The 22371-nt window shown below is 38.8% G+C and overlaps 2 protein-coding genes across 3 annotated transcripts in view; one reads left to right on the top strand and one right to left on the bottom strand.

The window, feature by feature from the left end:
• HADHA (hydroxyacyl-CoA dehydrogenase trifunctional multienzyme complex subunit alpha) overlaps positions 1-9190 on the bottom strand; it is a 68033-nt gene extending 58843 nt beyond the window's left edge. Inside the window, exon 1 of the mRNA XM_020983920.2 lies at positions 8964-9190. Within this exon, the coding sequence (XP_020839579.1) occupies positions 8964-9030 (67 nt within the window). The 5' untranslated portion in view covers positions 9031-9190. The remainder of the gene's footprint in view (positions 1-8963) is intronic.
• Positions 9191-9237: 47 nt separating this feature from the next.
• The window catches only part of HADHB (hydroxyacyl-CoA dehydrogenase trifunctional multienzyme complex subunit beta), a 60680-nt gene continuing 47546 nt past the window's right edge, over positions 9238-22371 (top strand). The window contains exon 1 of one of the 2 annotated variants that reach the window (XM_020983923.2): positions 9238-9316. The gene's annotated coding sequence lies outside the window, so the exon portion shown is untranslated. Of the gene's footprint in view, positions 9317-9385; positions 9495-22371 lie in introns of those variants that run through there. The other variant, XM_020983922.2, reaches the window with a different exon arrangement.

Genomic DNA, 22371 nt, shown 5'->3' with positions numbered 1-22371 from the left:
TTAAAAGAGACACGAAAGGAAATTACAACTTGCTAAAAGGTACCATAGATAAATGAAATAATATCAATACTAAACATATATGTACCACATGGAATAGCATCCAGATTTCTAAAGGAAAAGTTAAATGAGTTACAAGAGGAAACAGACAGTCCTTTTCATCTGTTTCTTCTTTCAGAACATGACTAATATGGAAATGTTTTATATGATTGCACATATATAACCCATATCAAGTTGCTCACTATTTTAGGGAGGGAGGAGAGGGAAGAAAAATTTGGAACTCAATTAAAAAAAATGAATGTTAAAAATTGTCTTTACATGTAATTGAAACAAATAAAAGATAAAGGAAAAAAAAGAAATACAAAATCCATTATAAATACAAAGTCATGCAAAACTAAGTCTTCCAGAGTTCATTACTTTTAGAATATTAGTGGTTACAGGGGGCAGCTAGGTGGCACAGTGGATATAATACCAGCCCTGAAGTCAGGAGTACCTGAGTTAAAATCCGGCCTCAGACCAAACACTTGACACTTAGGAGCTGTGTGACCCTGGGCAAGTCACTTAACCCCAATTGCCTTAAAAACAAACAAAAAACAATATTACTGTTACTGTGTAAACTGTTCTCTTGGTTCTTCTCTTTAATTTCCATCAATTCATATAAGTCCAAGTTTTTCTGAAATGATCCCTTTCATCATATCCTTTTCTTTTTTTTTTTTGGTTTGGGCAATGGGGGTTAAGCAACCAGGGTCACATAGCTGGTAAGTGTTATGTGTCTGAGGCTGGATTTGAACTCAGGTCCTCCTCAATCCAGGGTCAGTGCTCTAGCCACTGCAGCACCTAGCCACCCCCACCCCTTCATCATTTCTTACAGTGCAATAGTATTCCACCACATTTATTTATCATAATTTGTTCAGTCACTTCCCAATTGATGGGCATCTCTTCAGTTTTCAATTCTTTGCCACCACAAAAAGAGCTACTATAAATATTTTTGTACATGTGAGTCCTTTTCATTTTTCTTTGATCACTTTAGGGAATAAACCTAGTAGTGACATTGCTGTGTTAAAGGGAATGCACAGCTTAGTAGCTTTTTGGATTCCAAATTGTTTTCCAAAATGCTTGGATTACTTTATGGCTCCAACCACAAGTGCCTTAGTGTGTATTAACCCCATATACCTCCCAGCATTTATCATTCTCCTTTTCTGTTATCTTAGCCAATCTAATGAGTGTGAGGTAATACTTTGGAGTTGTTTTAATCTGTATTCCTCTAATTGTTAGTGACTTAGAGCATTATTTTTGCATGATTATTGACAGTTTTGATTTGTTTCTCTGAAAATTGTCCGTTCAAATCCTTTGATCACTTATCAATTGGGGAATCCCTTTTATTTTTATAGAGTTGGCTGCTCAGGTCCTTAAATACTTTAGAAATGAGATCTTTATTAGAAAAAATTGCTACAAAGATTTTTCCTGAGGACAGTGAGGTGGCACAGTGGATAGAGCACTGGCCCTAGAGTCAGGAGGACCTGAGTCCAAATCCGGCCTTAGAAACCTAAGGCTTACTAGCTGTGTGACCCTGGGCAAGGCACTTAACCCCAATGCCTAGTCCAAAAAAAAAAAAAGGATTTTTCCTGTTTTCTGCTTTTAATTTTAGCTGAATTACTTTTGCGTAAAATCTTTTAAATTTTATGTAATCAAAATTATCCATTTAACTTCTTGTGAACCTCTCTATCTCTTATTTAGTTATGAACTCTTTCCCTATCCACAGATGTGATAGGTAATCTCTTCCAAGCTCCACTAATCTGATTATATTACCCCTTGTGTTTAAATCATATACCCATTTTGAGCTCATGTTAGTATACTGTTAATATACTGGTATGGCCTATTAACTAGTTTTTGCCAGATTACTTTCCAGTTTTCCCAACAACTGTTGCCAATTAATAAGTTCTTACCCCAGTCTCTGGGATTTTGGGGTTTATCAAACACTAGATTACTGTCCTCAATTGCTCCTGTATATTATATACCTAATCTGTTCCATTGATCAACCACTTTATTTCTTATCCAGTATTAGACTGTTCTGATGATTACAGTTTTGCAGAATAGTATGGAGACCTGGTATTCCTAGACTCCCTTTCTTAGTATTTTAAAAAATTGATTCCATTATTTTTCCTGACAATTTGTTCCTCCAGATGAATTGTTATTATTTTTTCTAGCTTTATAAATTAATTCCTTGGTAGTTTGATTAGTATGGCACTGAATAATAAATTGATTTAGGTAGTACTGTCATTTTTATTGTATTAACTCAGCCTATCCATGAACAAATATTCCTCTGGGTATTTAGATCTATATCTGTGTGAAGTGTTTTGTGATTATGTTGGTATAATTCCTAGGTGTGTTTTGGTAGATGGACTCTCACGTATTTTATACTGTGTAATTATTTTAAATGCATTCTCTATCTCTTCTTGCTGGTTTTTTTTCTGGGCAATATACAAAAATTATATCCTCAACCTTGATTAAGTTAGTTGTTTGGATTAGATTTCCAGCTGACTCTCTAGGGTTCTGTAAGTAAACCCTCACTAACATTTACAAAAAGTATTAGGCTTGTTTCCTTACTGCCTATGCTTATTCTTTCAATTTCTTTTTCTTGTCTTGCTATAGCTAGCATTTCTAGTATAATACTGAATAATAATTGTGATGATGGACATACTTGCTTCACCCTTGATCTTATTGGAAAGGCTTCTGGCTTATCCCAGGTACAGATAATGCTTGCTCTTGGTTTCAGATAAATACCACTTATTTTAAGGACATTTTTCTTCCTGCTTTCTAGTGTTTTTAACAGGAATGAGTGATGCATTTTGCCAAAAATTATTCTTAACATATTGAAATAACCACATGATTTTTTTGTTTTTGTTACTGATATGGTCAATTATGCTTATGGTTTTCCCAATACTGAATCAGTTCTTCATTCCTGGTATATATCCAGTGTAATCATAATGTATGACTTTGTAATATATTGTTGTAATTTTTTTGCTACTTATTTTAGTTAAAATTTTTATATTAATATTCATTAGGAAAATTGGGCCAATAATTTTCTTTCTTTGTTTTGGCTCTCCCTAGTTTAGGCATCCATGTTATATCTGTGTCAAAGAAGGAATCTGATGAGACTCCTTTTTACCTATTTTTTCAAATAGCTTATATAGCATTGGGATTAACTGTTCTTTAAATGCATGGCAGAATTTGATCCTAAATCCATGTAGTCTTGATCTTTTTTTTTTCCTAAGGAAAAAAGCTTATTTATGGCTGGTTCAATTTTTTTCCTATGACAGTTGTTTAAATATCCTATTTCCTGTTCTGTTAATTTGGACAATTTATATTTTTGTAAATACTCATCAATTTCACTTAGATCATCAGTTTTATTGGCATATAGTTGGGCAAAAGAGCTCTTAACAACTGTTCTTATTTCCTTTTTATTGGTTGTGAATTCACCCTTTTAATTTTAACTGGTCATTTGGATTTCTTTCTTTCTTTAAAAAAAAACATGTTAGTCAACAGTTTATTTTATTGTGGTTTTTTTCCCAAAATGTATATTTCTTTATGCAAAGTGGACACAAGGTAATTTTTGGATGTGTGTGTGTGTGTGTGTGTAAAGGCTCAATGTAGGAGACTGGGGGTCTATCTTCTTGGAGATGAAAAAGGGCATTCCAGGCCTTGGTTGGGGTGGGGGGAGGGGGAATAAGACAATTTGTGCTGAAGTATGAAGGCGAGAGATATAATGTCATGCATGAACAACAGAAAAGTGGTTAGCTGGTCCACAGAACATAAAAAGGTATAATGTAGAATAAGACTGGAAAGGTAAATTGAGGGCAGGATGAGATGGGCTTAAATTTCAAAGAACCTATAATTGAACCCAGGAAAATAGAAAACTACTGTAATTTCTTGATTGGGAGAGTGACAGGGATTTTCCCCTTGGGAAAAATCACTTCAACAACTGTCCAAAGGATGAATTAGTGTAAGGGAAGTTTGAGGCAGAGAGACCAATTATTGTAATAGTCCAGACAATAGGTAATAAAGGTCTAAACTAAGGGTATTATTAAGTAGTTAGAAGTGGTTAGAAACGGGCAGATTAAAGAGTAGATGTGGAAGTGGACACGAGATTTAGCTACTGATAGAATATATTGAATGATGGAGTGCAAAGAGTCAAAAGACTGGAAGGACAGTAATAGAGAAGTTTGAAAGAATGGTTTGAAGAACTGAAAGTTCTAGACATACTGAAGTTCAGATATACAATTGGATATATCCAAAAGGCAGCTGGTGATGTTGGACTGGAACTTAGAAAAGAGTAGGATTGGCTATATAGCCCAAGAGTCATCTTCACAGAGATAATTAAGCCTATGGGAGTTAGTAAGTTCACCAAGTAAGAGTACAAAGAGAGAAGAGGAAAAGGCCTGAGACAGCCTTAGGGTTTACCCATAGTTAAGGGTCTTGACAATGGTTATGATTTGACAAAGGAGATAGAGAAGAAAGTGGAGGATGAGAATCAGGACAGAGTAGCACAAAAAGCCAGAAGGCATTGCAAAGAGGTCAAGAAAGATAAGGATTGGGAAAAGGCTCTTGGATTTGGTCATTAAGGGATCATTGTTAACTTTGGAAATAACTATTTATTTAAATGGTGGGTGAGGTGGGAAGCCAGATTTATAAAGTGTTGAGAAATGAAAGGAGAAAAAGTGGCTGGAATATAGCTAAAGATATGTGATAACAGCTTAAGGAGATAGGATAGTAAGAATTTTTTGAAAAGCAGCAATAAAGAAACCAGCAGACTAAAGATCAGAGAGGGAACGATTATGGTGGCAATCTGCTAGAGAAGACTGGAGGGAATGGGATTATGGGTAAATGTAGACTCATTTATCCTGGGTGAGAAGAGCTACTTATTCATCAGAGACTGAAGTAAAGAGAAGCGATGATGACTTTAAGGAGCTGTAAAATGTAAAGAAAGTGTGACTTTTAATACCCGACGAGAGGAGTTCCAATTCTGAATGAATTACCAAAAGCTTATTGGATATTTCAAACTAGATGTCCTATAGGCATCTCAAACTCAGCATGTCAAAAACAGACCTCATATTTTCCACCAAACCTGCCATGTTTCTATCATGGGCACTACCATTTATCTAGTCACCCAAGTGGGAAACTTTGGTGTTATTACTGAATCCTCCTTCCCTTGTTCCACACAGCCTATCACTTGCAAGTCGTGTTAATTCTACTTCTATAACATCTTTTGCACAGATCCCTTTTTCTCTACTTACAAGGCCATAACCTTAGTGTAAGCCCTCACCACACAGACTATAACAATCGCCTTCTAATTCTCTAATCCATCCTCCATATAACTGCCTAAGTGATATTCCTAAAAGTATAGGCCTGGCCACATCACTCCCCTGTTCAACAAACTTCAATTGCTCCCTATTTTCTTTAGGATAAAATACAAACTCCCTTTGTTGGATATTAAAAGCCACTCACAACTTGAACTTTTTTTTTTGGGCTTTTTGGTGAGGCAATTGGGGTTAAGTGACTTGCCCAGGGTCACACAGCTAGTAAGTGTCAAGTGTCTGAGGCCAGATTTGAAGTCTGGTCCTCCTGACTCCAGGGCCGGTGCTCTATCCACTGGGCCACCTCGATGCCTTTTCAAATGAACTTTCAAAGTCCTACCAAACCACACAAGGCCTAAGGACAAGCAAAATAGAACTTTTACATTTATCAAAGTTGACCAGGAAATATCTGTTTCTGCATAGAAATATCTATTTTTATTTTTAATTAAAACCTATTTCCTCACTAGTAATTTAACTGCTTTAATTTATAGAATGTTTTAGAGCAAATGGGAAAAAATCTGAAATGGGAATAGCAGGTGGGATAGTATTTAGAGAAAATTCCCAGACTAGTTACACAATATGTTTAACCAATGTCAACTACTAAAACCACAGAGTAACTGCCAGGTTGTTTTCAACAAGAATCAGTACCATTTTCCAATTAACTTAAGTAATTTCACAGCTAGCAGCTTCAGTAAACCTTGGCCTACATTCCAGTTTGGCTGCTACTTGAGAGCTTAACCTTTGCCCTACATTCTAAACTCGCCAGCAAACTTAATCAAATAGCTCCAAGCCTTATGAAAATATACATATGTCTTCCACTAACTAGGGTTCCAAAAGAAGAACAGATTATGTTGAAACCAGTATTTTGAAAATGAAAGCTTTAATCATTTTCTAACGGGGGGGGGGGGGAAGAGAGGAATGGGATTAACTTTCTAAGTTAAAAGGGAAGAGGGCTAGTAAAAATATCTATTCTACCCGGAAAACGCCTTCAATCTACAAAAACAATTTTAATTCATTTAACACCTACATAATTAGAAAGCTATATTAGAGGTAATAACGTTTTCCCCCATTGCTACAGAAAATAAAGGGTTAAGAATTCAATGTTAAAAAGTGAATTTTGGCTAGATCAGATTCACTAGTCAGCCATTCAGCCTCAAATTTACACAAAGGTAATAAAAGTCATTAGCCCCTAAAAGTGAGAGGTCAATCTCTTATCTTTAAATAGGTTGATAAGTTATTAGGCTTGGGTTCAGGCAATTTAAGGCAGAAATTACATTCCATACACAAAGGCAGAAAAAAAAATCTCCAACCATAACCTTCAATTAGTCAAAATCTGTGGCTATATTAAAAACCTTAAAATATCCTAAGATCACACTGGATTAACGACCTCATTAGCGTAGATACTCCCCAAAAAGAGATCAATTAATACTTGCCTTCCCATTCTGTGCAATTCAGGTACATGTTTTTCTGTAATTACAATCCCAGTTTTTTTGGCCGAGACGTTTGACTTCATTCATGTGGTGAACTCTAGAGGTGGAAACTTTTACCAATTCATCTGTAATTTATAATTCAGAGATCTGCCTGGGAGCAGTGAAAGGTTAAGTGACTTGCTTAGGGTCACATAGCCAGTATGTCAGAACTAGAACTTGAACCCAGGTCTTCCAATCTCCACCACTAGCCCTCTCTCCACTTTTAATAAGAGTTAACATGTATACACAACTTTAAAATCTGCAAAGCACTTTACATATATTATCTCATTTGACCCTCATAAAAAAGCTGTGATGTATGTCCCCATATTATCACCATTTTACAGATGAAGAAACTGAGGCTGACAGAGGTTAGTTAAGCAACTTGCCCAGATCTGGGACAGGTTTCAAACTGGGATCCTCTTGACTCTAAGACAAACATCTTATCTACTTACATTACTTAAATGCCTCTATGCTAGGCCTCTCAACATCAGCACAAATGGAAACAATTTTTAAATGATAAAGAATATGGAATCATAGAACGTTAAAGCTGTAAAGGGTCTCAGAGATCAACACTAAAATGGAGGACTGGAACACATGGTGAAACAAAATCCAAAAACTTGGAAAGAAAGATTGGCTCAAGATCACCTAGTTTGCGGCAAAGCAGACTGGACTTTAGATCATCTGATTCCTATGCTCTAACACTAGTCAGAAGACTTGAGTTCCAACTGAATATTTACTTATACAGTCCCAGTCACATGAAATTAAACAGGTAAGAAAAGTCCCCTAGTCCAAACTTAGAAGTCAGCTCACCCACATTAATACTGTTACAGCAAAGTTACTCCAGAAATCGATTTTTTTTTTGGGTCAGAACTGCAATTTCCTCTACTCCCTCAGAAATTCCCAACACAATGCAATTCAAATTGGCTACCAGCTTGTAATTTACAGTCTTAATTGAGGTGCCTTAGAGCAGTCAGAAGCAACACTGGAACCCTGGTCTTCCTGGCATATAATAGCTAAATAAAAATTCGTGCTGAATTGAACTTAAATCAAAGTAATCCAAAATTGGCCCATTATCCATTACTGCTGCAAGAACAGTAGAGACTCTGGACCTGTGATTTTATTAATATAGGAAACCCTTTCTACCAATGCCTGACAACCTTTCCTGCAATTTACAATCCTAGCAGCCCGGTGTACTAGAAGTTTAGGATTTACCCAGGGTCACACAGCTACTATGTGTCAGAAGCAGGATTTGAAAAGAGTTTTCAAGTCCAGCTCCCTATTCACTATACCAGGATAAATCTTACCTGCTGCAAAAATAGTTTAAATCCTGAAAACAAGTTGAAAATTATAATCAACCAACACTGTCTACCGACAAAAATTATTTCTCACATGAGGTATTTTTAAACTAATTGATAGTACAAGTTCTGTACTATACTCTTCGTTAAAGAGTACTTTAAACAACAGTTAATTTGTATGTAGCTTTCTAAAGTTTGCAAAGTTTATTATCTCATTTAATTCGACGAGATAGTAGCTATTCTTTTCCCCCATTTTATTGATGAGTCACAGCAGGCTCAAAGAACTTTCCCATTGCCATACCGGCTAGAAAGCGTCAGAGGTGGGATCTGAACCCAAGTTCAGAGCTAGACTAGCTCTGAAGGTAACAAAGGTGGAAATAAGAAACGAAAGGGGCCTTCTGACACCTGAAGCGCAGGGATGAGGGAAGGATGGGGGAGGAGCGGGTCCGGGTGGCAGCAGTGAAGAGAGCGCTCGCCGAGGCTGGGCTCGGGGTACTCGGCTTCTAACTCTGACTCTGCCCGTGACCTTGGCCAAGTCGATTCCTCTCCAGCAGCCTCGGCTTTCGTGGGGGCTGCAGGGTGTGAGGTGAACCCGGAGGTCCCTTCCAGCTCTCTGGATGCAGAATCAAGGAAGAGTGGAACGCGAGCCGCTGCCGGCCGGGCGCCAAAGGAGACACGAGGGCGCGCCGGGCCCGGACGCCTCGAGGGCTGTCGGCCCGCCGGGCTCGGGAGCCCGCCCGGGGGGCGGGGTCCGGAGGAGCGGTCAGCACCCGCCACCCACCCCCAGGGGGCCTTTGGTCGCCCCCAGCTTCGGGCGGCCAGCTCCCTCCCTCTCCCCGCACTCTCACCAGTGAAGCGGCTGGCTCGGGAAGCCGTCAGGCGGCGGAGGCCTCCAATTGCCCCGGAGGCCACCATCTTGGACCGGAGAGGGCGAATGCGAGCTTGCGCCGGGAGTCGGGCAGTGGCGAAGCAGGGGTCCTTGCTGCCAGGGATGCTGCCCTCTCAGGCCTGCCCAGCACACTGCCGGAAGGGAACTGAGGCGCGGGAAGAAGCTTCCGCAGGCCCCGCCGGTCCTCTGCTCAGGCGGACGCGGGCGGAAGAGCCTCCCTTTCTAGTCTCAAGAGCAGACGACGCCCCTTTACATAGGGGCGGGGCTGCGGCGAGTTTCTGTCAGGCGAAGGCAGGGACAGCCCGAGGACGGGTAGGCTGGGGTGGAGAGGGAGCGGGAGGGAAGGTAGGGGCGAAGTACCGGAACCGATGGAGGGAAGAAGGGGCGGGCGGGGCGGGGTCATTTATAGCCTTCGGTGTCTTGTCACTCAAATTGGGCTCTAGTTCCCGGGATCGCTATCGGGCTGAAGGTCGCGCAGTCTAGAACTGAGGTGAGCTAGGAGGGAGGGCGCTTACCCCCGAACCCATCCGACCCGGGCCTCTGCCTTCACCGCTGCCTCCCTGGCCCTGGCTTGGCCCCCGGCCAGCCCTGCCCTGATTCGAGATACTTGGGGACGGGGTGTGGACAGGTGTCTGGGACTGGGGCGCAAAAATGGGGTGACTCGTGATCGCGGGAGAGTCGTTTTCTCTCTCTGAGCCTCAGTTTTCCTATTTGCAAAACGAAGAGGTTGGACTTAATCGCGATGAGCCTCGGTTTACGAATCTGTAGAACGAGGGGATTGGACCTTAGTCCTCTCGAGGCCTTAGTTTGCCTGTCTGTAAAATGAAGGGATTGAACTGGATGACCCTTCACGGCGGCCCTTCCGGTTCCAATCTTTGCTCTAGCCTGGCGTCTCCGAATCCTAGAAACCCTTACCACACACTTGGCATTTTACAAAGCACTTGAGGCAACACCATGGGGGTAGACTTTACGACTATTACTATTTATTTCTTTCTCTGTGTAAATTTACTCGGTGTTCTACGACACATGTGTTGAAAGTAGGGCCCAAAGCCAGTAGCTGTCAGTGTCAGAACGGAGTCTCGAACCCAGGGCTTTGGACTTCCAGGTCCAGCGCCTTTTAGAACGCAGATGAAAAACCCAGGAATTTGTCAAGCCTGTTTTGAATCAGCTGCTGCTAGCTTTTTTTCTTTCTATAAGCATTTAGTAATCGGGTAGATCGGAGTCACCAGTTGAGCCCAAGCGTTATTTGCTTGCTTCGGCAGAAGGTACTTAGAGCAGGATGATCGACTTTCAGAGGGATAAGTATTGTGTGCCTTAGACCCAGACTACCCCGCAGTGAGTGAGGCCTTGTGACATTTGTCACATTATCAGTCCAGTAGAATGGGGCTTGGTCCTGTGAATAGCTAGTTCTGAGATTTTGAGGGAGGAAAAATGTAAAGTGGGATCAGGAAAAAAGTGGTTGGTGGTTTCTGGAAATCGAAGAGGAAATGAGAGGAAGCAGTTACTCCTTATATGGTCCTAAAAATGCTTTTTGGTACATTAGTAGAGGTAGCTGAGGTCGGATAGAGAGTTCTGGGCAAGTCATTTTGCCTCCAGAGACTAGATAGATAATCTCTGAAGTTCTATCTAGTTACTATTTCTTGTTATCTTTAGAGGACCCTCCCCAAGTAGGCAGAGCTGGTACCTCAATTTGATGGATTGTACATCAGGTGCAAGTACTTCAGTTTTATAACCCAAAATGCAAACAGCATATGTTCGCTGAATTTTAGGAAGGAAATTGAGGAGGCAAAGCTTTGTCCATAACTTGACCCAGTTGATGATGTTATTGGAAAATACCACATAGGGATGAGTTGAAGGAATTTGGAATATCTAGTCTGGAGAAGAGACTTTTTTTTAACTACTTGAGTGTCAAGTAATTTGAAGGGTTGTCCTATTGAAGAGAGGGGTTAGGTCCTGGAGGTTGAAACCTGGAAGTAATGGGTAAAAGTTGCTAAGATAAGTTTAAGCTCAATACAGAGCTTTTTTGGCTAATGTGGAAATATTTTGCATGACTGAACATGTATAACGTATATCAAATTGCATGCCTTCTCAAGGAGGGGAAAAGGGAGGGAGAGTAAGAATTTGGAACTCAAAATTTTAAGAAACGAAAGTTAAAGTAACATGGAATTGAGGGGAAAAAATAAAAATAACATATGTAAAAAAATTTCAAAGGATATATGCCCAAATCGAAATGAGATACCTCCAGAGTAATGAGTTTCCCATTACCAGACATATTCAGGTAGATTGGTGACACTTTGTCATTGACATTGACTTGCTTGGGTACAGGTTGGACTAAACCTTTCAGGTAAATTCTGAGATTCTGTGAATCTGTGAAGGTGAGGTTCTCAGAGACTGTTACCTGAGCCTGAGATCACAAAACTTAATCCAATAAGCTTTTGTTAAGTGCTTTGCTGTGTGCCCAGAACTGGGGATACAGAGATAAAAATGAAAAGTTTCTGCTCTCAAGAAGCTTAAAGTCTATGGGGGAAAAGCAACAGCTGCACAGGTAGGTAAATACAGAATGTATACCATTTAAATACAGAGTGGGGTGGGGCAGGAGTGTATAATAACTGTGGGATAAGGAAAGGCTTCCTGTAGGAAGTGGCATTTGAACAGTGCCCTGAAGGGAGCTATGAGTTCGAGAGCAAAGGTGAGAAAGAAGTCATAGGTGGGATTTGGAAGAAATTCAGCAAACATGTGTTAAACGTTTACTGTCTATAGAGCACTAGGCTGCTTACTTTGGAGAGATACAAAATTTACATTAGTCTGAGCGCCCGAGCTCATGAAGCCTGCAGACTGGTCTATTTATTATCTTTAAGGCCAAGTCTGAAGCCAAAACTTCAGAAAACTTTCCTGGACTGTGCTAAACCTCATAGTCATCTCTCTCTCTCCCTGAGTCTCCTTTAGTAGTCCATGCTGCCTTCCTGTTACTTATATGTGTCCCATCTCCTCAGTTGTATTGTCAGCTTCTTGAGGCAGTTAGCATGCTGGATAGAGAGCATGGTTTAGAGTCAGTAAGACTTGAGTGGGAGTTCTTCCTCAGATCTTAGTAGCTTTGTGACCCTTGGAAAGTCATTAACTTCATTCAGCCTCAATTTCTTCATCTATAAAATGAGAAAATAATGGTATCAAACTCACAGGGTTGTTATGAGAATTAAGTGAGATAATATGTGTAAAGTGCATTAAACTGCCATATAAATTTTAACCATTATTATTAAGGTCAGGACGTTGTTTATTTTATCTTTAAATTTGGTTGATGATGAACAGGCAAGCGGAGCCATTTTTCTTGATTTCCAGACCACCTCTGTTGGGAATACATTGTTCATCAGACTTGGAAAAGACATTCTGAAGGAGAATTTCTGAGTCCAATTGGCATAGACTGCTTCCAACCCCCCTTTGTGGAAAGGAATGAGAGGAATAGAAGCAGTGTTACTTAAAGGATCTTACTTGGCCTTAACCTCATTTTGCTTGGCTAGATTGTAGACAAGAGGCAACATGGCAAACTTAGGTAGGCAGCGAACCTTGGAGTTAAGAAACGCTGAGATCTGATAGGCCTTTTGGGGCAAGTGACAGCTCCTTTGTGCTCTTTGGCTGCTTCTAAGATTATAAATTGAAGTGGTGAGAGTTTAATTGATTCCTTTAATTAGCATTAATCGCCAACTGTGTGCCAGGCTATTGTTCTAGGTGCTAAGAATGCCGAGGTAAGAAAAGTTTAAATAACAAAAAACCAAAACAAAACAAAGTGTCTTGCAGGTCCTTCTGGAATTTACCTTCTTTTGTTGTTCAGTCAATTCAGTCCTTTGACTCATTGTGACCCTATTTGGGGTTTTCTTGGCAAAGATACTAGAGTGGTTTGCCGATTCCTTCTAGAGCTCATTTTACAGATGAGTAAACTGAAGCAAACAGGGTTAAGTGACTTGCCCAAGATCACCAAGCCAGTATATGGCGGAGGCCAGATTTGAACTCAGAAATATGAGTCTTCCAGATTCAGGCCCTCTGTCCTCTAGCTGGGGAAAAATATTTTATGTATACATATGTATGTATATGTGTGGGTATGTATATATACATATATAAATTAATATACAGATATAATCACTTCATTATTATATATATAAATTGTATCTATAAATTGTTTTATACATATTTTGTATTTACATATATGTATATGTATGTATGTGTGTGTATATAAATATAAATTGGCGGGGGGGGGGAGTCGCTTTCAACAGAGGAAATCAGGAAAGATTTTTGTGTAAGAAATTATATTTGAGCTTTGAAGGAAGCTAGGGACTCTTAAGAGGCAAGGTCAGGAAGGAATCCATTCCAGGCATGAATATACAAAGGCACAAAAGAATGAAATGTCCTCTGTAAGTACCAGCCAGTAGTCCAGTTTGGCTAGAATGTAGCTTCTGTGAAAGGAAGTGATTTGTAGTCAACTTGGAAAAGGCTGAAGCAAGATTGTGAAGGGTTTAAAAGCTATTCAGAGGAATTATGGTTTATCCTAGAGGCAATAGGAAGCCACTAAGCTTCTGGGATAGGAGAGTGAAGTTGGTCAGACCTGTGTTTTGGGAATATCAGTCAATCAGCATTTATTAAGCACTAAGTGGCAGATACTTTGCTAGGCCCTAGGAATATAAATACTCGAATGAAACTGTCCCTGCCCTCACTTAGCTTATGGTCTGTTGAGGAGAACAACAAGTATACATATAAGTAAATGCAAAGTACAAAATGGTTTCTAGGTGAGAAAAGACTAGGAGTTGAGGAAGATCAAGAAAGGCTTCTTTGTGATACAGGATACAAATGCAGTTCCAGATCACCACAATAAAGTGAATATTGCAATAACAAGAGTCACAGCAATTTTTTTTGGTTTCCTAGTAACGTATAAAAGTTATGTTTACACTATACTGTAGTTTATTAAATGTGCAATAGTATTGTGTCTAAAAAAATGTACATGCCTTAATTAAGAAATGTTTTATTGCTAAAAAATGCTAACCATCTGAATCTTCAGTGACTGGTAATCTTTCTGCTGGTGAGGGTCTTGCCTCCATATCTATCAGTGGCTGCTGACCTATCAGGGTGGTGGTTGCTGAATGTTGGGGTGGCTTATTTTAAGGAAATAAGACAACAATGAAATTTGCCACATCAAATGATTCTTCCTTTCACTTGAACACTTTGAGGCCATTGTAGCATTATTAACTAGCCTAATTTCAATATTGTATCTCAGGGAATAGGAAGGCCTGAGGAAAGGGAGAGGGATGTCGGTGGAGCAGCTAGAACACATACAACCATTAAGTTTGCCATCTTACATGGGTGTGTTAACCTGAAAGTTTGGTTAGAGAAGGCAAACAAGTTAGGTGATACATGATTATATAGTTTATTCCCTTTTAGCTAGCGAATCATGTTAACATGGGAGCCAGATGTGATTCTGACTCCGAGATTGAGCAAAATGAGAGAACTTTTATACAGTTTAGAGTGATCAGACTCAGGATGTCTGTGTTACAGAAAAATACAGCCTCCATATGTTTGTTTAACATAAGAATGCCAAAGTGTCAATAGAAACTCAAGATAAGAAAAGTCCCATTATTCAAGAGAGTATCTGGTCCCAGACATCCTGGGCCCAGTGATAACAAACAGCAGGAATGCTGGTCAGTTCCATCTGATCCTGGAATTTGCTGACACAGGAAGGGGTGTTTTTAGTTCACTCAGAGAGAAAAAGGTTAATTTAGGTTTTTGGCCCTTATTGGAGCTCAATTGATGTTAAATGATTATCATTTCCTCCTTTTGGTCAAAGGTAAGCCAAAGGCTTCACCTGTAGACCAAGAAAGATGTGGGAAAAGCTTTCCTCTTCCTCAGGGGATGGAAAGAGATGTCCACTTGGAGCAGGCATCTTCAGATGATCCCAGAGTCCATATCCAGAAGTTGGCAACTATGGGAGTAGTCACATAGACCTGATAGAGGCTCATAGAAGATGTACGAGTTGATAATTGAGAGAAAATAACATAAGTCTTTAGTTAAAGGCACCTATAGAGATGGTTCAGTTTCCCAGCCACATAGGGCTAGGTTCAACAATGCAACAAAGTTTTCTCATAATTCACAAAATCACATAATTACATTAAGTCAGGCACAGATTAAATTACTTAGAGGGTTCACAATAGACTAGTTTTGAGAAGAGAGATTTACATGTAACCAAGATAACCAAGAAAACTTAAACATGAATCATACAAAGCAATACAATCATTATTACCAATGTTAATTAACATTAAATTCCTTGCTCATACAATAGGTTAATTCATAGGCAGTTCAAAAAAGGAGTTCTGTTTCTCTGGTTTATATTTAGAAGTTCCCAGATAATTTTGACTTAGTTTGAATTAGTGTAGTCACTTAAATTTGGTTCTTCAATTTTGATATCATCTGCTGCTTCTGTTCTTAACTACATCCTGTACCTGGTATAAGAATTGTTTAAAATGTGAAGATCCAACCATAAAATAAGCTCTCCTTGCCCTTTAGGAATCACCCTAATCCTGTTGTTTTTCTCAAAATTTGCTATCCTATTTAATTACACATCTATCACATTACATCTTTGTCTTATTATTTTGTCTAAACATTTCCTCCTTAGGAGGATGATATTCCTATGTTATTATTACTTGGCCATGGATGTAAGTTAAAATTGTAAGCTATTCATACTTGCATCATATTATGATAACTCAGAGATGTTCCAGAAAGACAAGGTCACATATCATATCAGAAGGAAAGAACTTCCTCAGCTCTATTTGATTCCAGGCATGAGTCATATCTGATAGCCAATCATGTAGTCACTGGATGTTAAAAGCAGGGTTTAGGATTAATTAGGTGGGGAATTTTCCTTTTCAGAAAGGAAATAGTACAATTGGGAAATAGAGTCAGGAAGATCCTACCTAGGCTGTGTCCAAGGTCATCCTCAAAACTCTTCCCAGAAACAGACATCCACCTTTATCAGTTCTCAGCCTGCAGCACGTGCCATCCTACTATTGGCTTCATGACAACTCAGACAATTATCCTGGTAATCAAAGCTCAAAACAATAGTAAATTTCTGTCCCATAAAGTCACATATCCTAGATAATAAGAATTTAATCTCACATTTGTAACAGTAAGAGACTGATCACAGAAAAATACTACTGCTCTCATAATTCCTTTAAACAATGGGAACAACTTTAGGTGAGTCTTCAGAAGTTTGTATAAATTTCTGCACATGTTCGAATTCCAGATTGATAATAATATTAGATTTCCCATTAAGTTAACACAAAAGAGCTCATAAATTACTACTTTTCACTAACATAACTGCACTGGAGTCCTAATCCTTAAACAAAACAAAGAGGTTACTAACTTTAACCTCAGAAGTTGATGGATTTATGTCCTTGTTCACAAGCTTGTTTATTCTCTAATTATACTCACTCTGAAAGAATGAGATATTTCAGTATTTGAACCTTATACATATAAGTTCAAACACTAATTTAACTCTTGCTTAGGCCATGAAGTGACTACAGATTCGGATCAAAACAGCAAGATCTCTTCTGCTTTACAGCTCATTACAATAATTTAGCAGTAAGTTATCTTGCAAATGAAAATTTTGTAGGCCTCAAAAAAAAATCAACAAGATATCTTCTGAAAGTATTTTCCTTCTTTAAAAACAATTTAAAATTTGTCCTGATGTTAAGAAGAATAATCACTAAACTTTTATGAAGAACATTTGTTAGAAATTTTTAAAGTGATAGATATCTTTCCTTTCCACCTTAAAGTAAAAATAAACCTTTAAAATTGGAATTCATTAAAACTAAGTTGGTGTAAAATATCCTTAAGTAACATAAATAACTTCCCAAAGTACTATAACAAACTAAATTCCTAGTTGTTACAGAATTCCTAGATATCACAAAGTTCCTTAGTCAAAAAGATATTTGTAATGGAGAAAAAAATTCAGTTTTTATAATGCATAAAGAACATACCCATTTAAATTAGCCTTATCACAATAAAAAATATTATCAAGCCTTTAAAAATTTACTCAGTATTTTTTCTTTCCTTTGTCTTTAAATATATCACTGGAAGTTAGGAAAAACTATTACATTCTGGAATCTCACAAAGATCGTGAATGTGGTAATCCATAAATCTCCAAATTAACATATCTCAAGGATTCTCACTCAGGAATTTCACAACACAGGAAACTTTTACACAGATTTGATAAGAATTTTAGGTGAAACTTCCTCTTAAAAGCAAATAAAACTTGGAAGTTTATTCTAACCCATTCATTCTCCCCTATATTATTTTGGGAGGGGTGACAATTCTTGATCAAACATCTCTGGATTATAAGAGAAATTGCTTTTTTTTTCCCAACGGTATAGCTGATACAATTTGTTTACCAGATTACACCATATTAAAAAAATCTCAGAAATATAACTATACCATAAACAATTATCAGGTATTTAAAACTTGAAATGGAACCAATTAATTACCTGCTTACAACCAAATATACCTCATTAAATGTTAACAGTTTTCAAATTATCCAATTTTATCACATCCTTTTAAAAGACTAAACCATATGTACCATTTCTATCTCACAATGATCTCTCAAATTTTACAATCTAAGAAAGTTTTAGAAATACAATACAATTTAGAAACATACTGACAACACAAACAATAAACTTCAGATGACTTCAGTTGCATTTCCAGATTATCACGCGTAGAAATTATTGATCTTATTACTCATGGTATTTAAAAACCACTTCAAAGTTATCAGGTATGGAACAATTACGTTAAGTTAGAGAGATAATAATAATGTTGTCTAACATATGTCATTGTGTTAAGCACTTTGCAATCATTATATCGTTTTGATCCCATAACAACAACCATTATTATTTTTCCTTTTACAAATCAGGAATCAGGGCAAACAGAGATAAAATAACTTGCCATAAATTCCGAAACTGGAACAGAGAAGTATGGGGCTTACCAAGAGTACAAGTTGGCTTCTCACCTCATAATGCTATTGCCAGGCCTTCCAGGGGTTGGCTGGCTGATGCCAGGGCTTTGCCAGTGGTGATAATTCTTGGTGGCAGGGCATATGGAATCTTATCATAGTTCTGACCTGTCTACTTCTCTCCTCCCCACAGCTGCATAATTTACTGAGGCTGGTGCGCGGTTTGCAGCTGCTGGGGCAGGCTGGGTAGAATGTACTGAACCTGGATGTTAGTCCCAGGTCTTGCCTAGAAGGGTGGGCTGCAAGATACCCAGGGGCATAGGGCTGATAGCAGACCATCACTGCTAGTCTGAGTTAACTGCCCCTCTCCTCCTTTTGCCAGATAGGGAAGGCTGATTTAAATTTTCCCTACAATTCTCCAGCATTCTCTTCTCTTTTTCAGTCCCCTTATTGAGATGCTTATCTCTGAGGCAGGGGAGTAGGAGAAACTTACCTGACCCCGTCAAGGTTAGGACTCCAGGAAAAAATGGATCCTGAGGCACCTGAGCCACTAAAGCGTTGCCGGGGTGGGCTGGAGTTTTCTCCCATTCCTTCAGTTCCAATCCGAGTCACGGCACCATTACTGTTAACCTGAAAGTTTGGTTAAAGAAGGCAAACAAGTTAGGTGATACATGATTATATAGTTTATTCCCTTTTAGCTAGCGAATCATGTTAACATGGGAGCCAGTGATTCTGGCTCCGAGATTGAGCAAATGAGAGAACTTTTATACATTTAGAGTGATCAGACTCAGGATGTCTGTGTTACAGAAAAATACAGCCTCCATATGTTTGTTTAACATAAGAATGCCAAAGTGTCAATAGAAACTCAAGATAAGAAAAGTCCCATTATTCAAGAGAGTATCTGGTCCCAGACATCCTGGGCCCAGTGATAACGAACAGCAAGAATGCTGGTCAGTTCCATCTGATCCTGGAATTTGCTGACACAGGAAGGGGTGTTTTTAGTTCACTCAGAGAGAAAAAGGTTAATTCAGGTTTTTGGCCCTTATTGGAGCTCAATTGCTCTTAAATGATTATCAGGTGCAATTTATGAGTACCCTAAAACAATTACAATAATAACTTCAAAGATTGCTGATCACAGATCATAACAGATATAGTAATAATGAAAAATTTGTAATATTGCAAGAATTACCAAAATGTGACACAGAGACACGATGTGTTGGAAAAGTGGCACTGACAGTATTGCTTGATGCAGGGTTGTCACAAACCTTCAATTTGTAAAAAAAGAAAAAAACAAAGTATTTGCAAAGTACAACAAAGTGAAGCACAGTAAAATGAGGTATGCCTGTACATAGTGTTTGACCTTTACTAGCTGTGTGACCTTGGGCAAGTCACTTAATGTCAACCCACTAGAGAAGGAAATGGCAAACCATTCCAGTACCTTTGCCAAGGAAACCTCATGAACAGTATTGGTGTGCTGTAGCCCTTGGGATCATGAAGAGTCAGATATGACTGAACAACAACAAAACTGGAGATGGAGTGTAGTATATGAACAATAGCCAGGCCAGATTGGTTGGGCCAGAGAATGTAGAAGGAAAGTAATTGTGTAATAAAGCTGGAAGGTAAATTGGAGATAGGTTGTGAAGGGCTTTAAAAGCCAAACAAAAACATTTGAGTTTTACCTTAGAGGCAAGAGGGAACAACTGGAGCTCTTCAGCAGGAGAGTGATGTGATCAGACTTGGGCTTTAAGGATAGCTCTTTGGCAGCAGTGCTGAAGACAGGTTTGAGGCAGGGAAATCAAATTTGTAGTCTTCCAGGGAAGAGGTTATGAGGGCCTAGAATGGGCAGTGGCCGTGTGAATACAGGAAATAGATGCTATGGAAGTAGAATTGACAAGAGCTAGAAACTAATTGGATATGAAAGATAAAGGAGAGTTGAAAAGTGAGGGGTTGACTCTAAGGTTATGAATCTGAGTGACTGGAATGATTCCCTCAGCAGAAACAGGTTTCCCACACTTGAGTTTTACTCACCGATAATGTTGAAGATCTACTCCCCTAGGCCTCTACCCTCAAGTGTGAAAACCATGGCAGAATTGGAATGCTTTATTTAACCCAAACCCCAGTGTTCTATCCTAGCCACCTGGGTGCCTCTAAGTGGTGAGAGGGGCAGGGAAAAGGGCATTTTGTAGGTACATGTGGAGTTGTGAAAGTGAGGGCTTTCTAGAAGGATTAGGCTGGAATAGAGCCAAATGTTATTTTTGTTTCTTATGGTAGTATAAAGGGTGAAGGGGAGAAGGGCAGGTCTCTTTTTAGCAAAAGAATTAGTACTCAGTCATAATAGATATGGAAGGTAAACCTTAAAATGCAGTGTAGATGTTAGCTATCAATATTGTTAGCTATCAATTATTATTCTTCCCAGGCAAATTAATGTCTCTCTCCCCTTTCTTCTTCTCTTTTCTTTTTCTTCCTGGGGAAATGAGTGCAGATGGTAGTAGTTTGTGATATTGAACCTGCATTAGAAGAAGCTAGACTTGTGACTATAGACTAGAAGAAACTAGACTGTACTTTCCATTGATCCAAGTAAATCTTGATTTCCAAATTTAGGCATTGGCTACCTATACCAGTGTTGAGGAATTCCTCAACCCAGAGGTCCTGAGATCCTCTTTGAGAGTAATTTTTCCCACCTTGGTGCCTATGAGCTCAATAAATCAAGAGGCAAGGATAGAAGATAAAAAATTTTATTAGCATCAGCTGATGGGCAGTTGCCAGGTAGATAGCCATGCTTAGGAACAAAGGAGAAGTACATTTTTAGGGTTTTACATCTCTTCTGTGTGACATCACCAGCATCAAAATGAACTTATGAGGTGCTCAGCCACTGCCCTTATTTGGAAGATTGAGTCGTAGAGACAGGATGTCAGGTGATTTGGGGAAGAACTTTTCACCTTGGGTCTCAAAAGTTGAAAAGATTAGATTTGTTCCATTTGGTATATTTTCCAGTTAATTAATCTTATCAGACTATCTTGATGGGGGAAGGAGGTCTCTAGTAGAGGTCTTATTCAGGACAGAATCAATAGATATCCTTTTGTTGAATAAAATACAAAACTAAAGGTCTGGCTCTATTTGTACAACCTTGTTGTTCCTTTTTTTTTTTACCTTTGAGGTAACTTTTTTCGAGATTTCCCCCAGAACACACAGGTTGTGAAGATTGTCTCCTCCACATCAACCATCAGGTTCCCCTAGGCAAAATTTCAAAATGTGTTGGACTTTTGTTTAGCCCTTCCCGTCTCTCACTTTTTTCCTTTTCCTGATAATCTAAGTACCATATCATCTTTTTGCATCTTTTTGAAATTCCACATGTACCTACAAAATGCCCTTTTCCCTGCCCCTCTCACCACTTAGAGGAAGCTAGGTGACCTAGTGGCCTGGATTCAGGAAGATTTGAGTTCAAATCCAGCTTCAGAAATTTATTAGCTGTGTGACCTTGGGCAAGTCACTTAGTCTCTCTTTGCCTCAGTTACCTTAACTGTAGCACCCACCTCCCAGGGTTGTTGTTAGGATCAATTGATATAATATTTGTAAAGTGCCTAGCTCAGTGTCTGGGACATATTGGCAATTAATAAATAGTTGTTCCCTTCTCAATTCTTCTTCCCTACTCCCCCTCCCCCCCACCCTTATGGACCCTAAATATCTAGGTCCTTGGGAGACTAGATTAGCTAGGATGTATAGGGTCGTGTAAAGAAATCCAATGGTGAGCCTTAATTTTTTTGTCTTATTTATATCTGTACCTTTTCTCCTTCTATCACATATCCCTGCCCTACCCATTGAGTCATTCCTGATAATAAAAATTAAAATAGAGAGGAAAAAAAGCCCAATTAAGCAAGATTACTCAGCACATCAGCCAAGTCTGAAAGAATTTTCAACATTCCCTATTCATGATCATTCCCTTTCCTCCTTCCCTCCAGTAAGTTCATTAAAGACAAAGAAATACTTTTCTCACTTCTTCTGTAGGGCCAAGCTTGGCCATTATAATTGCATTCTCTTCTGTTCTTTTTTTGTTGATGTTCTTAACAGTTTATTGTTTTAGTCATCATATCTTTTATTTTCTTTGTAATGCTTACTTCACTATCAGTTTGCATAAATTTCCTCCTGTTTCTCTGAATTCATAGTCATCATTTCTTATAGTGCAATAATATTTCATTGCATTCATGCACCATATTTGTCCATTTCCCAGTCAGTGGGCATCTACATTGTTTCCAGATCTTTACCACTACAAAAAAGTGCTACTATAAGTATTTTGATATAGGACCTTAATTTTTTTCTTTGATCTCCATGGGGTATATGTCTAACAGTGGGGTCTCAAGATCAAAGGGTGTGGACATTAATTTTTTAA

Source organism: Phascolarctos cinereus, unplaced genomic scaffold, assembly GCF_003287225.1.
Source record: "Phascolarctos cinereus isolate Bilbo 61053 unplaced genomic scaffold, phaCin_HiC Scaffold_2;HRSCAF=192, whole genome shotgun sequence".
NCBI lineage: Eukaryota > Metazoa > Chordata > Mammalia > Diprotodontia > Phascolarctidae > Phascolarctos > Phascolarctos cinereus.
Note: the sequence above shows the minus strand (reverse complement) of the source record. Positions and strands in the feature narration are given on the sequence as shown.